This window comes from Marmota marmota, unplaced genomic scaffold (assembly GCF_001458135.2).
Source record: "Marmota marmota marmota unplaced genomic scaffold, marMar, whole genome shotgun sequence".
Lineage (NCBI taxonomy): Eukaryota > Metazoa > Chordata > Mammalia > Rodentia > Sciuridae > Marmota > Marmota marmota.
Genome location: NW_026000082.1, coordinates 14,517,827 through 14,540,902, shown reverse-complemented (window position 1 = coordinate 14,540,902; position 23,076 = coordinate 14,517,827). Strand labels below are relative to the sequence as shown.

Here is a 23,076-nt window from a genome sequence, read left to right as displayed (position 1 = left end):
AAAAAGGAGGAGGAGGAGGAGGAGGAGGAGGAGGAGACAGCTGTACAAAAACAAATCTAGGTTTCAAATCCTGGCAAGGTCAAAGTAATGTGCCCTAGGACCTAATCTGCAGGGGGCTCTATGCCATTTTCTAACTTGGAGTTTTCAAGTTATTAGAATAACACAGGACGAATATTCAGGTCTCCCAATGTCCCAGAATCTTCACACTATACTATATTACTTGGAAGATTATATAATTTAAATTTACGTAGAGAATGAAGATACATACATGAAATAATCTTTTATAATTTTTTGTATAGGTTTTTATAACTACTTAACCTATTTTCTGGCTGCTGGTGCTGTTAGTTTGGGAATTGGTTTCTTTGCTTTGGCATCTGCTTTGTGGTTCCTAATTTGCAAACGAAGGTAAGTTTTATTAGAATAGTTTTTCTTTTAAAAATTCAAAGGGCTTTTTCAAATAGCATAAAACTTAAGTAACTATAACAGTATTGATTTTGTAATCTTGGATTTGGTTGTAGAACCTTTGGTTGGGGAGGGAAGGCTTTATGTTTTAAAAAGCCCAGGGGCTGTAGCTGTAGCTCAGTGGTAGAGCAATTGCCTAGCAAGTGTGAAGCACTGGGTTTCGTCCTCAGCACCATATAAAAATAAATAAATAAAAGGTATTGTTCCCACTATCACTAAAAATATATACATACATATATTTATTTAAGTAGCCCAAAGAACTCGAGTAAGATAGCAACCCTTATGCCTGAAAATTTTGAAGAATAATAAATCCTATTTTATTTTCAAGAAATCATGAGACTGATTGTAATATAAAGCTAGAAATTTTTAAAATTTCAACTTCAATTTGAGGTTAAAAACATTGCTGAGAGGGAAATAAACTCTTTCTTTAGGAGACAGCTAAGAAAAGAACTGACAGAATGCTTTGGTATGGTCCAGAAGTAGTAGTGTCTTGCCAGAAACAGAAAAAAATAAATATTATTTGAAACCTCCTTCCTTTCATTCTAAAATCTGGTGCTTCTAATTATTCAATCATATCAGTATTTGCATTGTCTGATGTTTAAAAATGTAAATTGCAACATGATTTTCCCACATATTACTCTTCTAATATTCCCTGTCTCAGCAAATGACTAAGTGGTACCCATCCACATGTACAAATCAGAAACCAAGAAATTATTGACTTATTCTTTCTTCCAATATTTATTGGCTGTCTGCCATTGTTCTAGGAATTGATTATACAACTGTGCACAAGTCAGACAAAGTTTCTGTCGCATAGACTTAACAGTACCACTGCAGGAGACAGATAATGAACAAATAAATAAAGTGGTCAGGAGATGCCTCACATGTGTCCAATTACAACTAAAAAAATACTTTAAAAAAGAATTTAAAGTTGAGGTATAATTAACATACAATGGAGCATACAGGTTTTAAATGCACAGTGATAAATTTCAATAAATATTTATGTAACCACCCCAGTCAAAATATGAAAATCTTTAACACCTTAAAAGTTCCATCATGTTCTTTTCCAGGCATTAATTCCTATGTCCTACCTCAGAGGCAACCATTATTCTGCTTTCTATTGTCATAGTTTAATTTTGCCTATTCTTGAACTTAAGCAGAATCATATGGACTTCTTTATGTCTGCTTTTTTCACTCACCATAATATTTTTTAGATATATTTGTTACATTTATCAAGTCTGTTGTTTTTATTTTTTTTTTATTTTTTAAATATTTTTTAGTTGTCAATGGACCTTTGTTTTATTTATTTATATGCAGTGCTGAGAAACAACCCAGTACCTCACACATGCTAGGCAAGCGCTCTTCCACTGAGCCACAACCCCAGTCCCCACAGTCTGTTGTTTTTAATAATAAGTAGTATACCATTGTATGAACAAAAATACTTTTTTTTTATTCTTCTATTAGTGGATTGGAATTGTTTCCAAGTTTTAGCTTTCAGGGATGGTTACCATGGACATTCTTATGTAAATTTTTTGTACACACATTTTCAATTCTCTTAGATAAATACCTAAGAGTAGAATTGTTAGATCATATGATTAAGTTTATAAGAAACTGCTGAATAGTTTTCCAAAGTGAATGTGTACTCCCAACATCAATGTATAAGAGTTCTGGTTTATATTTTTTAAAGATGTTTCTTATTTCTCTGTGAAGCCTGAATTTTAAGAAAGCAAGAATGAAAGCAGATAGATAACCTAGGAGGCTATTTAGTCCATGTGAGAGGTGATGGTGTCTTGAACTAATATTAACATAAAGGAGATGAAAAGAAAGGGCTGGATTTGGAATGTGTTTTGCAGGTAGAATCAAGACGTGTTGATAGATTAAATGAAGTAAGGAAAGATAAGTGAAATGACAGAATTAATGCTGATGTGTAAGTTTTTGTGGTGAGCAACTGAGTAATTGGTTTTCCCATTTTCTTTGATGAGGAAATTATCATAACGGGATCAATTTGGGGGAGTGGTGATAAAGTAGGAGATCAGTTTGGGATATAAGCTTGAAAGCCTATAGAAAAGTGTATTAGACATCAAAGTGGAAATGTCACATAGGCAGTTGAATATACACATAAACTTCAGGAGAGAAGACAGGGTTGAAGATTTGATATACAGAGAGTATTTAAAGGCTAGAACCTGATGAGAATAACCAGGGAGTGATTGTCAAAAGAGAAAGAGAACTAGTACTACACACTTCATCCTACCATGATGAAATTTAGCAGAAGAGTAGAAAGAATCAACAACATCTGAGGGGGAAAAAAAAAGGTATGGTGCCAACAAAGTCAAAATTAAAAATTGTTACAAGGAGGTGTCAGCCAGTTATGTTGAAGGTGCTTAAGTTGAGAAAGATGAGGAGAAATAAATTATTTTCAGATTTGGCAATATGGAGGTCATTGGTCACTTTGATGAAGTGTTGGTGGAGAGATGGGTTCAGAAATTCTCCTTTGAGGAGAAAACAAGAGGTAAGAAAATTGACATATAGACAGCTCTTTCAAGAAGTTATTTTTGTGAGGAGAAGTTGACTAATGGTTAGTAGCTGGAGGAAAATGTGAAGCCAAAGATTGTTTTTCTTCTAAAAAGCTCCCTCTCTCTGCCCTATCCACACTAAATCCATCACCAAGTTTTATTTTACCTCAAAAAATTGCTCACACCTATTCATTTCTCTCCATTATGCCCAACCATTACTCACCCAATTTATCATTATCTCCCATATAGACCACTATAATAGAGGTTAGAACCAACCTCATACCTTCAATATTATCTTCATTCAATTTCTACACTTCAGCCAGAATTTTTCCAAATACAAATCTGATCAAGTCACCGATTCCTTCTTCTCCAGCCCCATTATATTTTAAAGGACTTCCTATTGCTTTTAGGATAACAATAAAACATGACTTTTAAGACCCTACATGCTCTGGCTACCCATAGTCTCCAGATTCACATCCTACTTTCCCTCCTGCTTTATGTGTTTCTCTTAATCTGGCTGCTAGACCATGGTACCTGATGTTTTCTCTGTCTAGAATATTCTTACTTTCACATCTTCCCTCTTCCACCAAACTCTACCTATTACTACTATTATTTCTTCAGATGCCCTTGTTCAATCCTCCCCTCCTCAGGAAAGCCTTTCTCAACCACTCTATTCAGGATAATTCCCTTTGTTACATCACACAGCACCAGGTAGCGTTCCTCAATAGCACTTTCCACAGTTGTAATTTTTCATTTCCTTGTGATTATTTAATTGTCTGTCTCCCTTACTACTATTTAAGTTCCATAAGAGCAATGACAATTCTATGAGGGTAGTGATTGTGGCTTTTTTTCCCCCTTACCACTAACACCTAGCACATCTGGCATATAATGAGTACTCAAATATTTGTTAAGTGAATTGAATTAAATAATGAATGAATCCTAATTGTTAATACCTCCTTAAGTAACATAGTATGATCTCTTGAATTAATTTGGAATTTTTCTAGTACCTCTGAAAAAAGAAATGGTAATCAGCATTATTATTATTTGGGGAGGGCAACAATTTAGGAACTTCTATCAATACATTATCATTCCCCATCTGTAGGTTATATTAAGGTTTACTCATGTGTTGTGTACTCTGTGGATTTGCACAAATGTATAATGACATTCGCATCTGAGAGTATCACAGAGCATTTTCTTTGCTCTAAGAACCCTCTGTGCTTCATCTATTTCCTTCCTCCCTCCAGCAACCACTGATTTTTTTTTACTGTCTACACAGTTTGTCTTTTCCAGATTGTCATACAGTATGTAGCCTTTTCAGATTTGCCTCTTTTGTTCTAAAATGTGCATTTAAGTTTCCATGTCCTTTCATGACTTGACAGTTCTTTTCTTTTTAGCTCTGAATATTATTCCATTTTCTGGAAGAATTATTTCTTAAATCCTTAAGTTTATAATAACTGTTTGAAACCACATTCCTTTGTACTTAACTATCTGCCTTTGATCAGCTGAGTTTTTACTTGCCACTTCATTATTTTTAATCCTTCCTCATTTGCTTGCGGTTGCATGGATAATAAAAGATCACAGGTACTCTTCCTTTGTAAGTCATTAATTTCAATTCAGTTTCCTTCTTACTTTTTTCCAGAGATATTATTAAATACCAAAAGTGACCAATGAAATTCATTTAATTTTCTTTGCTATGAAAGACAAATTTATAAAAAAGGCTAATTAACATTAAAGTCAACTAATTATCTCACAACCAGAAAAAAAAGTGACTCCTGGTTAATACTCAAACTAGAAATATTGATCCTTTATAATTAGCTTAATTTATATTCTTTGAATAAAATAGATATAATAAAATCTAACATGTTAGAAGAAAGTATATAAATTGATGAGTGTTTTTAAAAATAAATATGCTGTAATATGTTTATTCTGATATTTAAACCCTTAGTATAAATATTAGAAATAATTATTTAATTGGTTTATGACCTATTTCATGTTTAATAATATTCTCTATAAAATATCTTTCAGAGAAATATTTCAAAATTCCAAATTTAAAGCAACTTGTGAGAGATTCAGGCAAAAACCATCAAAGGCAAAGATGAAATCTCATTCTCAATGTGTTTTTATTTCTCGAAATTTTCATACTGGAAGATTCCAATTACAGGTATGGTGTAATATTTTATACCAATCTTTCCAAAAATTTTGGTATCAAGTAATTAGCATTATTGTCTTTAAATTTGAAGGATTGGATATCCACTGTTTTTTTAATGTTTAGTTTTTAGTTTTTTTTAGGTGGACACAATATCTCTATTTTATTTTTATGTGGTGCTGAGGATCGAACCTAGTGCCTCACGCATGCCAGGCGAACATGCTACCACTTGAGCCACATCCCGAGCCCCATACTGTTGTTTTTTAATTTGAGGGACAATAATATGAAGCCAAGTTTAAATTACCCAAGCTAGTTAGAGTTTATACTATAGGAAAACTGAAAACTTAAATGAAAATATATTCCATCTAAAGTTGCTTTTCTGTGCTTTTAGCCCATGAACCTACTTTCCCTATATTGGAATTGTTATAGGGCTGAAAATTATGGTGTATGAAAAACTGAAAACAAAATTATCAGGCCAGTCAGAGGAAAAGAAATGAAGATAAGAGTTACTCGAATACCCACATAACCCAATCAAACCAATTGAAATTGAATTCAGTTTGCCAAAGAGCTGTTAGCCTTTTATTATATCCCAACCCTTGGGCCCCTCTATTGGGGATGATAAGCATCCTTCAAGGGGCTTGTTTAGTACAAGTGAGAAAGGCAGACCATAATTTACTTTGTGCTATATGAGAAGTGTCAAAACAATGTTATGTGGACAAAGTAAAACAAGCAGAGACTAGTAGAAATTTGAAACTGTGATATAGCTAAGCAAAACAAATATATCAATGGTCACAGAGCATTAATAGATAGTGACAAACTGATAGGATGCCAAAGTTTCACTCTGCATCTTGAGTAATGAAGTCAAGTTGAACTCAATGTTGGTTCATTTAATAAACATTTTAGTGCCTTTCATGTGGCAGTGCTAATTTTGCCATCGAGCCTATTTATAAACGAATAAGATATGAGCCTAGCCTTAGAGAGAAGAAAACCATACAAACTAATAATTACAACAATGTGATAAGAACTCACAAAGTTTTAAGAGTGCAAATAAGGAAGTCTGAATTGAGGAGGGCTTCAATAGAAGACCTTTTGAACTGGGTTTTGAGAAATGAATGAAAGTTTGCCAGGAAGAAAGGGAACGAAGGAAATTTTTTGTTCAAAAGTAAACATTACCATTTGGAACCTAGGGTTCATAGAAGGGAGAGGTAGGAAACGACTTTGGAGATAAGATTTAATGGACCTCCTAAGAATTTTGGATTTTGTTCCTTTGTCTATACAAATCCACGGAAAGGGATTACAGGATTATGGTCAAGAGCATAGATTGTAAAGCCAGATTCCACAGGTTTAAAACCTGGCTCTACCATTACTGTGTAATCTTAGGCAAATTACTTAACTTCTCTGTGTCTGTTTGCCTGTGTTTCTGAAAAGTGAGAATAATTCCCCCTCCACTGAGTTGTTGTGGGAGTAAATGAATTAGTATGTGAAAAGCATTCAGAATATTGAGCACCACGGAAGTACATTATTACTATTACGGCAAGGTTCCTCCCCGCCCAAGAGGACAATTTATTATTTTTATGTACAGAAACCCAACAGTGTACATTTATCCCACTTTAGTGGCAAGTTCTTTATTTAGCCTTTGCCTTTTCCAGCTTGGCAATGACAACCACGGGTTTTGGACCCAGGATGTTGCCTCCCCATATGGCTATGGACCTCATATCTGTCAATGTAGTTGGTTCTAATAGCTTTCACTGGCTTAGTCAGAGCTCCTTTGTCTTCCAAGTTAACCTGTGTGAACGCACAGTGATGCATGTCTTCCTGTGAACCAGACGTCCCAGCCTGACCTTCCCCTTGATGATGCAGTAAGGAACTCCCACCTTGGGACACTAATTTTGCCAAGCAGGAAGGGCAGGAAGACAACCAGCTCCATGGGATCCACGACATGTGCAATCACCACCAGCTGACCCCTTGCTCCAAGGACCAGCGGTCTCTTCGTAGGGACATCCCTTTTGCCAGCAGCTTTCTTCTCAGCCCAGGCCAACAGCTTCTGCTTCTTGCCCTGGTTCATCTCTGGTCTGTACTTGTGGGCACGCTTAAGCTGCTGGGTGACTGTTAATAACCCCTTGCAGCTGCAGCCGGATATAGCGGGCCATTTTACAAAGCGGGTAAGGTCCCTTTTGGGCTGAATGTCCTGTCCTATGCCAAAGTTCTTCAGCTTCTTCTCGAACAATGGGTTCACCACCTTCTTGGATTTCTGCTTTTTGACCAGGGTGGAGGCCTGGGCCACCTTTTTCCCCTTGGCCTTCTTCCTTTTGGCATCTTGGGCGGCTGGAGGAGAAAGAAAAGAGAAAGAATTGTCTGCTGCAAGATATTAAGCAGATGAATATAAAGATCAAATTAATTCAGAAGGTTATTTGCTCTGACTTTCAAATGAAGGAGTTTGAAGTAAAGGTTGCATTGCAGAGAAAAATATTGTTTCTATGTGTCTATTTGATATTTATTTAATTTATTGAGCATTTTGCTAGGCATTTGGTTGGGTACTAGTGATATAATGATGCCATCATATTTAATGGTGGAATCACCACCAAATAGAAAATTACAAAACTGTCAGAAGTGAAATTTTAAGTAGTTTATTAATCATTCAACAAATATGTGAAAAGCATTTATATGCTAGGCATTGTTTTAGGCAACTGGGAATTTGGTGATAAACAAGTGAGACTGTATTCCCTGCTTTAACAAAGTTCGTGGTGTAGTGGGAGAGAGAATGTACAAGTAGACATAAAATTTTCAGGAATATTTTTAAAAATATTTTCAATTGATAAATATTTTTATCATTTATGATATACAACATTTGTTTTGAGATTGTATATACACTGTACAATAGCTACATTAAATTAGTAAATATCTGTGTTACCTCACTTATTTTTTTTATTTTTGGTGAGAACACTTAAATCTACTCTCAACCGTTTTCAAGAATATAATACATTGTTGGTAACATAGTCACCATGTAGTACAATCGATCTCATGGACTTATTCCTCCTTTCTAACTGAACTTCTCTGTCCTTTCACCCACATCCCTACAAGCCTCCCACCACTACCCGGGCCCCTGGTAAACACCATTCTACTCTCTTATTCATGAGTTTGATATTTTTAGATCCTGTGTATGAGTGAGGTCATGTGGTATTTGTCTTTTTGTCCCTAGTTTATTTCACTTAGTATAATGTCTTCCAGGTTCATCCATATTGTCACAAATGACAGGGTTTTCTTTTTCTTTTAAGGCTTTTGGTCAGAATTCTTGACAACCAATGATAGGAACCCCATGAAAATTATAATAAGAAAGTTTTAATAGAACAAAAAATATGTGAAAAATAATAACAGAACTATAATAGAACCAAAAAAAAGAAAGAAAAGAAAAGAAATGCTGACCTCAGCCATAAAGCAGTTTCAGTATAAAAAGGCTCTTTCATTGAGTCTCTCTTTTTTTCTTGTCTCAATTCCTGCCTCTGTATTAAACTCCTCTCCTACTAGAGATAGATTGTTCTATCCATCCTCTGGCAGGAGGATGAAAAGTATAGCAAAAATATGGCTTCATATAATAAAGATCTAGAGCCTGATTATTTATTATTTATTTGTTTGTTCTAACTAGGTATATATGAATATGACAACAGAATGCATTTTAATTCATTGTACACAATTGCAGCACAACTTTTCACTTCTCTGATTGTATATGATGTAGAGTTTCAACTTATGTGCAGTCATACATGTGTCTAAGGTAATGGTGTCTATCTCATTCTACCATCTTTCCTGCCCCTCTCCTCCCTCCCCTTTGCCCAATGAAAGTTCCTCCATTTCCCCCCCACCCCATTGTGGATCAGCATCCAATTATCAGAAAGAATATTCAGTTTTTGGCTTTTTGGGGATTGACTTACCTCATTTAGCATGATATTCTACAACTCTATCCATTTACCTGCAAATGCCATAATTTTATTCTCTCAATGCTGAGAAATATTCCATTGTGTATATATACCACAGTTTCTTTATCCATTCATCTATTGAAGGGGCATCTAGGTTGGTTCCACAGTTTAACTATTGTGAATTGAGCTGCTATAAACATTGACATGTAAAGCCTGATTTTTTAAAAAAGCTTTTATTGTGAAATGATGCACACCTACAGAAGAGTATGCACACGCATAATTTAAAATAGATTTTTTAAAAGATAGGGTCTCATTATATTACCCAGGCTGGCCTTAAACTTCAGGGAACAACAGATCCTTCTGTCCCAGTCTCCCAAGAAGCTGGAACTATAGGTGCACACTATCACACCTGGCTTATAAATGAGATTTCTAATACATGTTATCCAGAATAAGAAATAGAACATTACCAGCTCCTTTGAGGTATCCTGAATCTCAAATCTCTCACAACTTATTTCTTATTTCTCCAGTGAAGGAACTTCTAGTCTGTAAATGCACTTAACCATTTTCTTGTTTTCCTTTATAGTTTTACTATTAATGTTACAGATTCCTGAACAATATGTTACCAAATTTTATACTTTTTGGGTTCCATATCTAATGTTCCCTTTGTGTCTAGTATTACATTTATGAGATTCATCAAACTTGATGCACATAGTCACAGTTCATTATTTTTACTATTTGTTATTCTGTTGTATGAATATATCAAGTTGTATGTGGTAGATATTTGGGTTATTTTCAGTTGTTTCTCCAGGAACTTTTCTATAGAAACTATGTTGAAAACTAGAATTGCACTATGCATGGAGGTACATACCTGTAATCCCAGCAGCCTGGGAGGCTGAGGCAGGAAGATCATAAGTTCAAAGCCAGTCTCTGTAACTTAGCAAGGTTCTAAACAACTTAGCAAGACCCTGTCTCAAAATAAAAAAATTGAAAATAGGGGGCTGAGGTTGTGGCTCAGTAGTAGAGTACTTGCCTAGCATGTGTGAGGCGGGTTCTATTCTCAGCACCGAATATAAATAAATGAATAAAATATAGGTCCATCAACATTTTAAAAAAAATTTAAATAAAAATAAAAAAGAAATAAAAAGGGCTGGGGATGTGGCTCAGTGGTTTAGTGCACCTGGGTTCAATCCCCAGTACAATTTTTTTAATTGTTTTTAAACTACAATTGCTGAGTCATGGATTATTTGCAGGTTCAACATTATTATATAATTCTTTGTTTTAAAAGTAGTTTTATTAGTATACATGTAAAAGATCATAAATTGCTTTATATATTCAACAAATATTAATATTTAAGCCTTGTAATTTTTTGACAATCTAATGAATTTGTAATACTATCTCACTATAGCACTTTGTTTTAGTTTTTTAACATGTGTTGTTGTAGTTGTTCTTTCGGAGACAGGATCTTGCTATATTGTCCAGGCTAGTCTCAAACACCTGGGCTCAAGTGATTCTCTTGCCATTGCACCCATCTTAGATTTGTTTTTTTTCTTTAAGTATATATTATTATTATTATTGTTATCATCATCATCATCATCATCATTAGCTATTTTAGGTCCACAGCAAAACTGAGCAGAAAATAAGTACATAGTCCATATACCCCTTGAACCCCACATATGCACAGCCTCTCTGTCAATACTCTGTAATCAAGGTATATTCATTACAACTTGTAAACCCACATTGACATCATAATCTAAAATTCATAGTTTACATTTAAGGTTCACTTTGAGTATTATGTAGTCTGTCAGTTTAACAAATGTGTAATGATATGTATCAGCCATTATGTTATCATACAGAATAGTTTTACTAACCTAAAAAACTTCTGTGCTCCTCTGATTTATTTCTTCCCTTTTTACCCTCACAGCCACTGATTGCTATAGTGTTCCCATAGTCTTTGCCTTTTCTAGAATGTCATATAATTGGAATCATATACTATGTGGTCTTTTCAGATTGGCTTCTTTCACTTGGGAATGCCTTTAAGCTTCTTTCTTCCTTATCTTTTCTTGGCTTGTTAGCTCATTTTTTTCCAGCGCTGCATAATATTCCATTATTTGGATATACCACAATTTATCCATTCACTTATAGAAAGACATCTTGGTTGCTTTAAAGTTTGGGATAATTATGAATTAAGCTGCTATGAACATCTATATGGAGGTTTTTGGGTAGACATAATTTTTCAATCCATTTGGGAAAGTACCAAAGAACATGATTGCTGAATCATATTGCAAATGTATATAGTTTTGTAAAAACTGCCAAACCATCTTTCAAGGTGGCTGTATCAGTTTGCATTCCCACCAGCAATGCATGAGAGCTATTGTTGCAGCACCTCCTTGCCAGCAATTAGTATCATCAATATTTTGGATATTCCCGATTCTAAAAGATGTCTAGTGGTATCTCATTTTAAGTTACAATTCCCTGATAAACATTTTTATGTGCTTATTTTTCAACTGTATATTTTCTTTAATGAGGTGTCTGTTCAGGTCTTTTGCTTATTTTTTAATCAGGTTACTCATTTTCTTATTGAAATCTAGAAAGTTGTTTGTATATTTTGGATAACAGTCCTTTATCCGATGATGCTTTTTGCAAATATTTTTCCCCAGGCTGTGGCTTTTCTCATTCACTCTATTGTTATCTCACTGTAGTTTTAATTTGTATTTTTTCTGCTAAAAATGAGGCAATTGTCTTCTCTAAAGTTCACTGGATACAATTATTTCCTCTTATATAAAATGCCAGCTATCTTTTTACTTTTTTCCTAATAGGTTTTTTGTCTTTTTATTATAACACTTTGAAAGGATCATTCATTCTAGAAAACTAAACCTTTTCCAGTTATGGTAATTTTAATATCTTCATCCATTTTGTAGTTTTTCTTTGCATTATTTTTATGATTTTTTTTTATTAATAAAATTATACTGTCTACTTTGTGCTCTATAAATGGATGACATGTTTTTACAACATGGTTTACTGAATATTTGAAGCCCACATTTGAGATCTACCACTCAAAAAGAAAGATTCCTTTCAAAATATTACTGCTCCTTGACCATGTACCTGGTCACCCAAGAGCTTGAAGATGTACAAGATTAATGTTTTCATGCCTAATACAACATCTGTTCTGCAGCCCATGAATGAAGGAGTAAGTTCACCTTTCAAGTCTTATTATTTAATAAATATATTTCATAAGGCTATAGCTGCTATAAATAGCAATTCCTCTGGGGGATCTGGGCAAAGAAAATAGAAAACCTTCTGGAAAGGGATCACCATTCAAAATGCCATTTAGAACATTCCTGATGCAGGGAAGGAGCTCAAAATATTAGCATGAAGAAGGGGGGGAAACAAGTTGATTCCAACTCTCATAGATGACTTTGAGGGGCTCAAGACTTCAATGGAGAAACTAACTATGTAATAGAAATAGCAAGAGAACTAGAATTAGAAGTAGAGCCTGAAAAAGAGCCCGGCCCCTCCCCCCTCTTGCTTTCTTACTGATACATATGACCCTTCTGCATATAGCTGATTTCCTTTTCACTTCTCCACCATGTTGGGACACAGCCATATTGTGGCACCATGCTGTTTGAACTTTATAGTCATCAGAATCATGAGCCAAATAAACTTCTCTACTATATAAAGTACCCAGGCTCAGTTATTTTGTTAGAGCCACAGAAATTAGACTAAACTGGGCACAGTAGCACATGCCTATAATCCCAGCAGCTCAGGAGCCTAAGGCAGGAGGATCACAAGTTCAAAACCAGCTTTATCAACTTAGTGAGGGCCTTAGTAACTTAATGAGATCTTGTCTCAAAATAAAAGATAAAAGGACTGGGATGTGGCTCAGTGATTAAGCACCCCTGGGTTCAATCCCCAGTACCAAAACCAAAAATACAAACCATATGATTTGCTCATTTAAAATATATGCTCCAAAGGCTGGGAATGTAGCTCAGTGGTAGAGCACTTTCCTAGTATGTATGAAGCTCTGGATTTAATCCCCAGCACAACGAAAATAAAGAAAGAAATAAGACATAATTTGAGGCTTGGGACATTGCTCAGTGGTACACACTTAGTATGCACAAAGCCCTGGGTTCAACTCCCAGCACCACAAAAATATATAAAGTCTATAATTTAGTGGTTATGACTATAGTCACAGAGTTGTAAAACTATCCCCACAATCAATTTTAGAACATTTTTTTTTATTTCAGACCCCCCCACACACACAAACATACTCTTAGAAATCACCCCTTCCTCATTACCTCCCATCCATCATAGGCCTAAACAACCACCAATTCACTTTCTATGTTTGTATATGTGCCCATTCTGGGCATCCATTATAAATAAAGTCATACCATATATGGTCTGTTGTGTCTGGCTTCTTCCACTTAGCATGTTCTCAAAGTTCATCCATGTTATAGTGCATACTATGATATAGTACTATATCCATGTTATAGTAAGTACTTTCTTCTTTTTATGACTGAATAATATTACATCATATGGATATATGACATTTTGTTTATCCATTTATTGCCCATTGGACTTTTGGGTTATTTCCATGTTTTGGCTATGTGAATAATCTTGTTATAAAAATTTATGTGTAAATTTTTGTGTGAACATGTTTTTTATCTTTCTTGGGAATATACCTAGGAAAAGAAATTCTAGGCCATATGGTAACTATTTTTTAATATCTTTATTTTATTCATTTATTTTATGTGGTGCTGAGGATCGAACCCAGGGTCTTGCATGTGTGAGGTGAGTGCTCTACGCTGAGCCACAACCCCAAAACCCATATGGTAACTATTTTTAACTGCTAAAGAACTATCAGACTGTCTTCTAAAGCACCTGAACCATTTTATATGCCCACTAACTGTGTATGAGGGTCCCAATCTTCCACGATTTAACATTTGTTATTATCAATCTTTTATAATGATAAGCATCCTTGTGAGTGTCTGGAGTATCTCATCATGATCCTGATTTACATTTCCTTAAAGGATAATGACACTGAGTAATATTTCATCTGCTTATTGGATATGTAAATTCTTCTTGGTATTAATGTCTGTTCAGATTCTTTGTCCTTTTTTAAACTTGAGTTGTCGTTTTATTACTAAAGTGTTATGAGTTGTCTTCATCTTCAAGATATACATCCTCTGTTAAATATTCTGTTTGTAAAAATGTTTTCTCATTTCATGAGTTTTTAAATTTTTTTCCTTTTTCTTTTTTGTCACTGAGCTACATTCCCAGCCCTTTTTATTTATTATCTTTTCATTTTCTAATGGTGTTCTTTGAAGAACAAAAGTATTTCTTTTTCATGAGTCCACTTTTTAAATTTTGTTGTTTATGCTTTTGATGTCATATCAAAAAAAGGCAGAAAATACAAGGCATGGTAGTATATACCTGTCATCCCAGCTACTCAGGAAGCTGAGGCAGGAGGATTGCAGGTTTGAGGCCATCCTCTGCAATTTAGGGATACCCTAAGTTTCCTGTCTCAAAATAAAAATTAAAAGGGCTAGGACTGAGTTCAGTGGTAGAGTGCCCCTGGATTCAACCTTCAGTATCTTAAAAAAATAAAACAAAACAAAACAAACAAAAAAAAACTGTTGTCTAATCAAAGGTCACGGAGATTTATGCATGTTTTTTAAAGTTTAACAGTTTTTGCTCTTACTCTAGATGCTTGGTCTGTTTTGAGTTAGTTTTGTGTATGGTACGAGATGTGGCTTCATTTGATTGCATGTGGATATCTGGTTGTCTCAATAATATTTGTAGAAAAGTCCATTTTTCCCTATTGAATTTTTTATATTCTTGTTAAAAATCAGTTAACTATAAATGTGAGTACTTATTTTTGAATAATCAGTTCTATTCCATTGGTCTAGTATGTCTATTTCTATGTCAGTACCACACTGTCTTGATTACTGTAGCTTTGTAGTATATTTTGACACCAGGAAAGATGAGTCCTCCAACTATGTTCTTTTTCAAGATTGCTTTGGACTTCAAGTATTATCATTCACACTTATATCCTTGATCCATCTTCAGTTAATTTTTACATAAATGTGTGGGTTAAGACAAGATATACTAATATATTTTCATATCAACAGTGTATGAGAGTCCTTTTTCTCCAATTTTAATTCAGATTGATTTTTTGAACTATTAGCCTAGTTGTCTAAGCAATATTTGTTCAAGGGGTTATCCTTTCTCCGTTGAACTGCTTTTGCACCTTTGTGAAACATCTGTTAGGCGTACGTGTATGAATGTGTCTCTGGGATCTCTGTCAGTTCCATTGATCTGTACATCTATCCCTCTGCCAATAACACACTGTAATGATATAATAAGTCTTAATCATATGATTTCTCTAAATTTTATTCTTCTCTTTCAATATTGTTTTTAATGTGTCTTGTTCTTTTGTTAGTACACATAATATTTGAGGTAATTTTAACTCCAGGTAGAAAAAAATCTTCTTGAAGTTTTAATGTAAATTACATTTAGTTTATAAATTTAGAGAGCTTTGCCATCATTACTATAACTGGTGCTTATATTGACCTGTGTTTTGTGATCTTCATAAATAATTTATCACTTCTAGTAGTTCTTTTGTGGGTTCTGTAAGGTTTTCTTCATACACAATCATATCACATATGAAAAAACATGTTTTACTTATTTTCCAATATTTGTGCTTTTTTTTTTCCATTTACTGTATTGGCCAGGATCTCCAGAATAATGGTGAATAAGTGTGGTAATAACAGTTATCCTTGTGATATTATGATCTTGAAGAGAACACTTTCAGCTTTTCGTCACTAAAATAGGGAGTTAGCTTCAGGATTTTTGTAGATGGAATATTGTCAGGTTGAAGAAGTTCTCTTCAGGTCCTAGCTTTTTCATTTTGTTTTTCTTAAATCATGAAAGGGTGATGAATTTTGCCAAGTGCATTTTCTGCTCCATTGAAATGTTTGCATGAGGTTTTTTTCTTTAATTTTTTATATGAATTACAGTAAATTTCAAATATTAAACCAACCTTGTAGTTCTGGAATAAACCTCACTGGATCTGATTAACTAGTATCTTTAAAAAAAGTTTTTCTTTTAATATTTTTAGTTGTAGATGGACACAATACCTTTATTTTATTTATTTATTTTTATGTGGTGCTGAGGTTCGAACCCAGTGCCTTACACGTGCCAGGCGAGTGCTCTACCACTGGGCCACAACCCCAGCCCCTGATTAACTAGTATCTTTTAAACAATCTTTCCATCTATGTTCCTGAGGAATATTGTTCTGTCATTTCCTTATAATATCTTTATTATATTTTGACATCACAATTATTGGTAGGGAAGTGTCCTCTCTTCTCTTTCTGAAGAATTTTATTTTAAAACATATTTTATATTTAATTGACACACAGTAGTTATACATATTTGTGGGGGAACAATGACATTTCAATACATGTATACAACACACAGCTATCAGATTAAGCTAATTGGCATTTCTATCACCTTAGACATATAAAATTTCTTTGCATTGTAAACATTAAAAATCCTCTCTACTAGCTAGTTTGACATATTTATGTAACTATTGTCAACCATAGTTATCCTACCATGCAATGGAACAGTAAAAGTCATTCTTTCTATCTAACTGTATCCAGGAACACATTAACCATTCCCTTTCTTTTTTTTATTGGTTGTTCAAAACATTACAAAGCTCTTGACATATCATATTTCATACATTAGATTCAAGTTGGTTATGAACTCCCAATTTTACCCCAAATACAGGTTGCAGAATCACATCGGTTACACATCCACATTTTTACATAATGCCCTACTAGTAACTGTTGTATTCTGCTACCTTTCCTATCCTCAACTATCCCCCTCCCCTCCCCTCCCATCTTCTCTCTCTACCCCATCTACTGTAATTCATTTCTCTCCTTGTTTATTTTCCCATTCCCCTCACAACCTCTTATAAGTAATTTTGTATAACAATGAGGGTCTCCCTCCATAACCATGCAATTTCCCTTTTCTCTCCCTTTCCCTCCCACCTCATGTCTCTGTTTAATGTTAATCTTTTCTTCCTGCTCTTCCTCCCTGCTCTGTTCTTAGTTGCTCTCATTATATCAAAGAAGACATTTGGTATTTGTTTTTTAGGGATTGGCTAGCTTCACTAAGCATAATCTGCTCTAGTGCCATCCATTTCCCTGCAAATTCTATGATTTTGTCATTTTTTAGTGCTGCGTAATACTCCATGGTGTATAAATGCCACATTTTTTTTATCCATTCATCTATTGAAGGGCATCTGGGTTGGTTCCACAGTCTAGCAATTGTGAATTGTGCTGCTATGAACATCGATGTAGCAGTATCCCTGTAGTACGCTCTTTTAAGGTCTTCAGGGAAAAGTCCAAGAAGGGCAATAGCTGGGTCAAATGGTGGTTCCATTCCCAGCTTTCCCAGGAATCTCCATACTGCTTTCCAGATTGGCCGCACCAGTTTGCAGTCCCACCAGCAATGTACAAGAGTACCCTTTTCCCCACATCCTCTCCAGCACTTGTTGTTGTTTGACTTCATAATGGCTGCCAATCTTACTGGAGTGAGATGGTATCTTAGGGTGGTTTTGATTTGCATTTCTCTGACTGCTAGAGATGGTGAGCATTTTTTCATGTACTTGTTGATTGATTGTATGTCCTCCTCTGAGAAGTGTCTGTTCAGGTCTTTGGCCCATTTGTTGATTGGGTTATTTGTTTTCTTATTGTTTAATTTTTTGAGTTCTTTGTATACTCTGGATATTAGGGCTCTATCTGAAGTGTGAGGAGTAAAAATTTGTTCCCATGATGTAGGCTCCCTATTTACCTCTTTTATTGTTTCTCTTGCTGAGAGAAAACTTTTCAGTTTAAGTAAGTCCCATTTGTTGATTTTTGTTATCAACTTTTGTGCTATGGGTGTCCTATTAAGGAATTTGGAGCCCGACCCTACAATATGTAGATCGGAGCCAACTTTTTCTTCTATCAGACGCAGAGTCTCTGATTTGATATCTAGCTCCTTGATCCACTTTGAGTTAACTTTTGTGCATGGCGAGAGGAGGGGATTCAGTTTCATTTTGTTGCATATGGATTTCCAGTTTTCCCAGCACCATTTGTTGAAGATGCTATCCTCCCTCCATTGCATGCTTTTAGCTCCTTTATCAAATATAAGATAGTTGTAGCTTTGTGGATTAGTCTCTGTGTCCTCTATTCTGTACCATTGGTCCACCCTCCTGTTTTGGTACCAGTACCATGCTGTTTTTGTTACTATTGCTCTGTAATATAGTTTTAAGTCTGGTATCGCTATACCGCCTGATTCGCACTTCCTGCTTAGAATTGCTTTTGCTATTCTGGGTCTTTTATTTTTCCATATGAATTTCATGATTGCTTTATCCATTTCTACAAGAAATGCCGTTGGGATTTTGATTGGCATTGCATTAAACCTATAGAGAACTTTTGGTAATATCGCCATTTTGATGATGTTAGTTCTGCCTATCCATGAACAGGGTATATTTTTCCATCTTCTAAGATCTTCTTCTACTTCTCTTTTTAGGGTTTTGTAGTTTTCATTATATAAATCTTTCACCTCTTTTGTTAGGTTGATTCCCAAGTATTTTATTTTTTTTGAGGATATTGTGAATGGAGTGTTTTTCCTCATTTCCGTTTCAGAAGTTTTGTCGCTGATATACAGAAATGCCTTTGATTTATGCGTGTTGATTTTATATCCTGCCACTTTGCTGAATTCATTTATTAGTTCTAGTAGTTTTTTTGTAGACCCTTTTGGGTCTTCTAGGTATAGAATCATGTCATCTGCAAATAGTGATAATTTAAGTTCTTCCTTTCCTATTTTTATGCCTTTAATTTCTTTCGTCTGTCTAATTGCTCTGGCCAGTGTTTCGAGAACTATATTGAATAGAAGTGGTGATAGAGGGCATCCCTGTCTTGTTCCAGATTTTAGGGGGAATGCCTTCAATTTTTCTCCATTGAGAATGATGCTAGCCTGAGGCTTAGCATAGATAGCTTTTACAATGTCGAGGTAAGTTCCTGTTATCCCTAGTTTTTCTAATGTTTTGAACATAAAGGGATGCTGTACTTTGTCGAATGCTTTTTCTGCGTCTATTGAGATGATCATATGGTTCTTATTTTTAAGTCTATTGATGTGGTGAATAACATTTATTGATTTCCGTATATTGAACCATCCTTGCATCCCAGGGATGAATCCTACTTGATCATGGTGCACAATTTTTTTGATGTGCCTTTGTATCCGATTCGCCAGAATTTTATTGAGGATTTTTGCATCTAGGTTCATCAGAGATATTGGTCTGTAGTTTTCTTTCTTTGAAGTGTCCTTGTCTGGTTTTGGAATCAGGGTGATGTTGGCCTCATAGAATGAATTTGGCAGAGCTCCCTCTTTTTCTATTTCCTGAAATAACTTGAAAAGTATTGGTATTAATTCTTCCTTAAAGGTTTTGTAAAACTCTGCTGTATACCCATCCGGTCCTGGGCTTAACCATTCCCTTTCTACCCCACACTCCCTTACGCCCCTCCCAGGCACTGGTAATCACTATTTTATCCTCCATTGAGATCAGCTTTTTAGGTTCTACAAATTAGTGAGAACATGCAGTATTTGTCTTTCTGTGCCTGACATTCAACTTAACATATCTTCAGTTCGATCCATGTTCCTGCAAATGACATGAATTCATTTTTTATGGCTGAATAATATTTCATTTTGTATATGTATGTGTATATATATATGTGTGTGTGTGTGTGTGTGTGTGTGTGTGTATATATATATATATATATATATATATATATATATATCACGTTTTCTTTATCCATTCATTCATCACTGGGCAACTATGAATATTGGGAATAGAGCTTCCAAAAATATGCAAGTGCAGATGTTTCTTTGACTTCAATTCCTTTGCATATATACTCTGTATTGGACTGCTATATCATATGGTAGTCTTACTTCTAGTTTTTTGAGGTACCTCCACACTGTTTTTCATAATGGCTATACTAATATACTTTCACATCAATAGTATATGAGAGTCATGTTTCTCCAATTTTAATGTTTTGTCTGTTTTTATAATAGCCATTTAAGCTGGAGTGAGATAATATCTCACTGTGGTTTGGGTTTGCATTCTCCTGATGATAACTGATGTGGAACTTGTTGGCCATTTGGTTTTTTTTAATTAATTTTTTATTTATATATGACAGCAGAATGCATTATAATTCTTATTACACATATAGAGCACAATTTTCATATCTCTGGTTGTATACATAGTATATTCACACCAATTTGTGTCTTCATACATGTACTTTGAATAATAATGTCCATCACATTCCACCATCTTTTCTAACCCCATGCCTCCTACCTTCCCTCCTACCCCTCTATCTAGGGTTCGTCTATTCCTCCCATGCTCCCTCTCCTTATCCCACTATGAATCAGACTCCTTATATCAGAGAAAACATTCGGCATTTGTTTTTTGGGGATTGGCTAACTTCACTTCGCATTATATTCTCCAACTCCATCCATTTACCTGTGAATGCCATGACTTTATTCTCTTTTATTGCTGAGTAATATTCCATTGTGTATATATGCCGCTTTTTTTTTATCCATTCATCTATTGAAGGGCATCTAGGTTGGTTCCACAGTTCAGCTATTGTGAATTGTGCTGCTATAAACATTGATGTGGCTGTGTCCCTGTAGTATACTGTTTTTAAGTCCTTTGGGTATAGAATGAGGAGAGGGATAGCTGGGTCAAATGGTGGTTCCATACCCAATTTTCCAAGAAATCTCTATACTGCTTTCCATATTGGCTGCACCAATTTGCAATCCTACCAGCAATGTGTGAGTGTACCTTTTTCCCTGCATCCTCACCAACACTTATTGTTGTTTGTCTTCATAATAGCTGCCATTTCGACTGGAGTGAGACGAAATCTGTTAGAGTCTGTAAATAAGTCAAAATAACACCTGGCATTTTGTCAGGGGAATGTTAAAGTTCGTAAACAAGTCTGGATGGTGCCTGGCAAAATGTCAGAGGGAGTGGTTTGAGAAGTAACAAAACCGAGCCATTAAGTGTGGAAATTCCTTATTGGTTGACTGATGTATCTAGTTTATGCTAATTAGATAAGCTGTGTGGAATGTATAAATACTGCTCCTGTCCTACAATAAACGGCTCCTACTCCTGCTGTATCAACGTACACAAGTTATTCGTCACCCCCCGATTATTTTGCTACAGCCGGACTGCGGCAGAAATCTTAGAGTGGTTTTGATTTTCATTTCTCTGATTGCTAGTGATGATGAACATTTTTTCATATATTGATTGATTAATTGTATATCATCTTCTGAGAAGTGTCTGTTCAGGTCCTTAATCCATTTATTGATTGGTTTACTTGTTTTCTTGGTGTTTATCTTTTTGAGTTCTTTATATACCCTAGAGATTACTGCTCTATCTGATGTGTGAGAGGTAAAGATTTGCTCCCAAGATGTAGGCTCTCTATTCACCTCACAGATTGTTTCTTTTGCTGAGAAGAAACTTTTTAGTTTGAGTCCAACCCATTTATTGATTCTTGATTTTAATTCTTGCACCAAAGGAGTCTTATTAAGGAAGTTGGGGCCTAATCCCACATGATGGAGATTAGGGCCTACTTTTTCTTCTATTAGACACAGGGACTCTGGTTTTATTCCTAAGCCCTTGACCCATTTTGAATTGAGTTTTGTGCATGGTGAGAGATAGGGGTTTAATTTCATTTTGTTGCATATGGATTTCCAGTTTTCCCAGCACCATTTGTTAAAAAGACTATCTTTTCTCCAATGAACATTTTTGGCATCTTTATCTAATATAAGATAATAGTAATTTTGTGGGTTAGTCTCTGTGTCCTCTATTCTGTACCATTGGTCTACCAATCTGTTTTGGTGCCAATACCATGCTGTTTTTGTTACAATTGCTCTGTAGTATAGTTTAAGGTCTGGTATAGTGATGTCACCTGCTTCACTCTTCCTGCTAAAGATTGCTTTAGCTATTCTGGGTCTTTTATTTTTACAGATGAATTTAATGATTGCTTTTTCTGTTTCTATGAAGAATGTCATTGGGATTTTGATTAGAATTGCATTAAATCTGCATCGTGCTTTTGGAAGTATGGTCATTTTGATAATATTAATTCTACCTATCCAAGAGCAAGGTAGATCTTTCTATCTTCTAAGGTCTTCTTTTATTTCTTTCTTTAGGGTTCTGTAGTTTTCATTGTATAGATCTTTCACCTCCTTCATTAAGTTAATTCCCAAGTATTTTATTTTATTTTTTGAGGCTTTTGTAAATGGGATAATTTTTCTCGTTTCCTTTTCTGAGGATTTTTCACTGATACACAGAAATGCCTTTGATTTATGGGTGTAGATTTTATATCTTGCTACTTTGCTGAATTCATTTACTAGTTCTAGAAGTTTTCTGGTGGAACTTTTAGGGTCTTCTAGGTATAGAATCCTAATATCAGCAAATAGTGGCGATTTGAGCTCTTCTGTTTCTAATTTTATCCTTTTAATTTCTTTCATCTGTCTAATTGCTCTGGCCAGTGTTTCAAGAACTATGGTAGAGGAGATAGTGGCGCAGGGATACAGCGCTGCAGTTTCTGCCAGCCGTGCAAGCACCGTACTCAGTGCTGAATTCTGGGTTCGAGATGGGGGAAGGAAGCGGTCCATTTCAGTTCTCCACACCGGTCAGACCACAGAGGAGGCCAGCGGCCACCATCTTGGAGAGCTGACCTCACCATCCCTGTTTTCGACTGACCACAGCTCATTCAGCCATAGAACAGGTAATTTCAGGCTGCCATTTGCCTGCGGCTTGCAGACAGATTACTCAGGCTCAGTGCCTGAGTGCTTCTTGGAGCCTGCTCTTATCAGAGCATACACCGAGCACGGAGCAGCTGAGTTCCAGCTCCCGGAACTGCTCTGGCCCAGGGCTAAGGAGCCCGCAGAAACTGCTTCTCGGTCCGGGTCCTGCTGAGGGCCGGTCAGGACTCAC

General features: G+C 35.3%; 1 protein-coding gene across 1 annotated transcript in view; it reads left to right on the top strand.

Moving 5' to 3' along the window:
• The window catches only part of CUNH1orf185 (chromosome unknown C1orf185 homolog), a 47,729-nt gene that overhangs the window by 5,808 nt on the left and 18,845 nt on the right, over positions 1-23,076 (top strand). The window contains exons 2-3 of the mRNA XM_015484698.2: positions 300-405; positions 4,998-5,133. Of these exons, the coding sequence (XP_015340184.1) occupies positions 300-405; positions 4,998-5,133 (242 nt within the window). The remainder of the gene's footprint in view (positions 1-299; positions 406-4,997; positions 5,134-23,076) is intronic.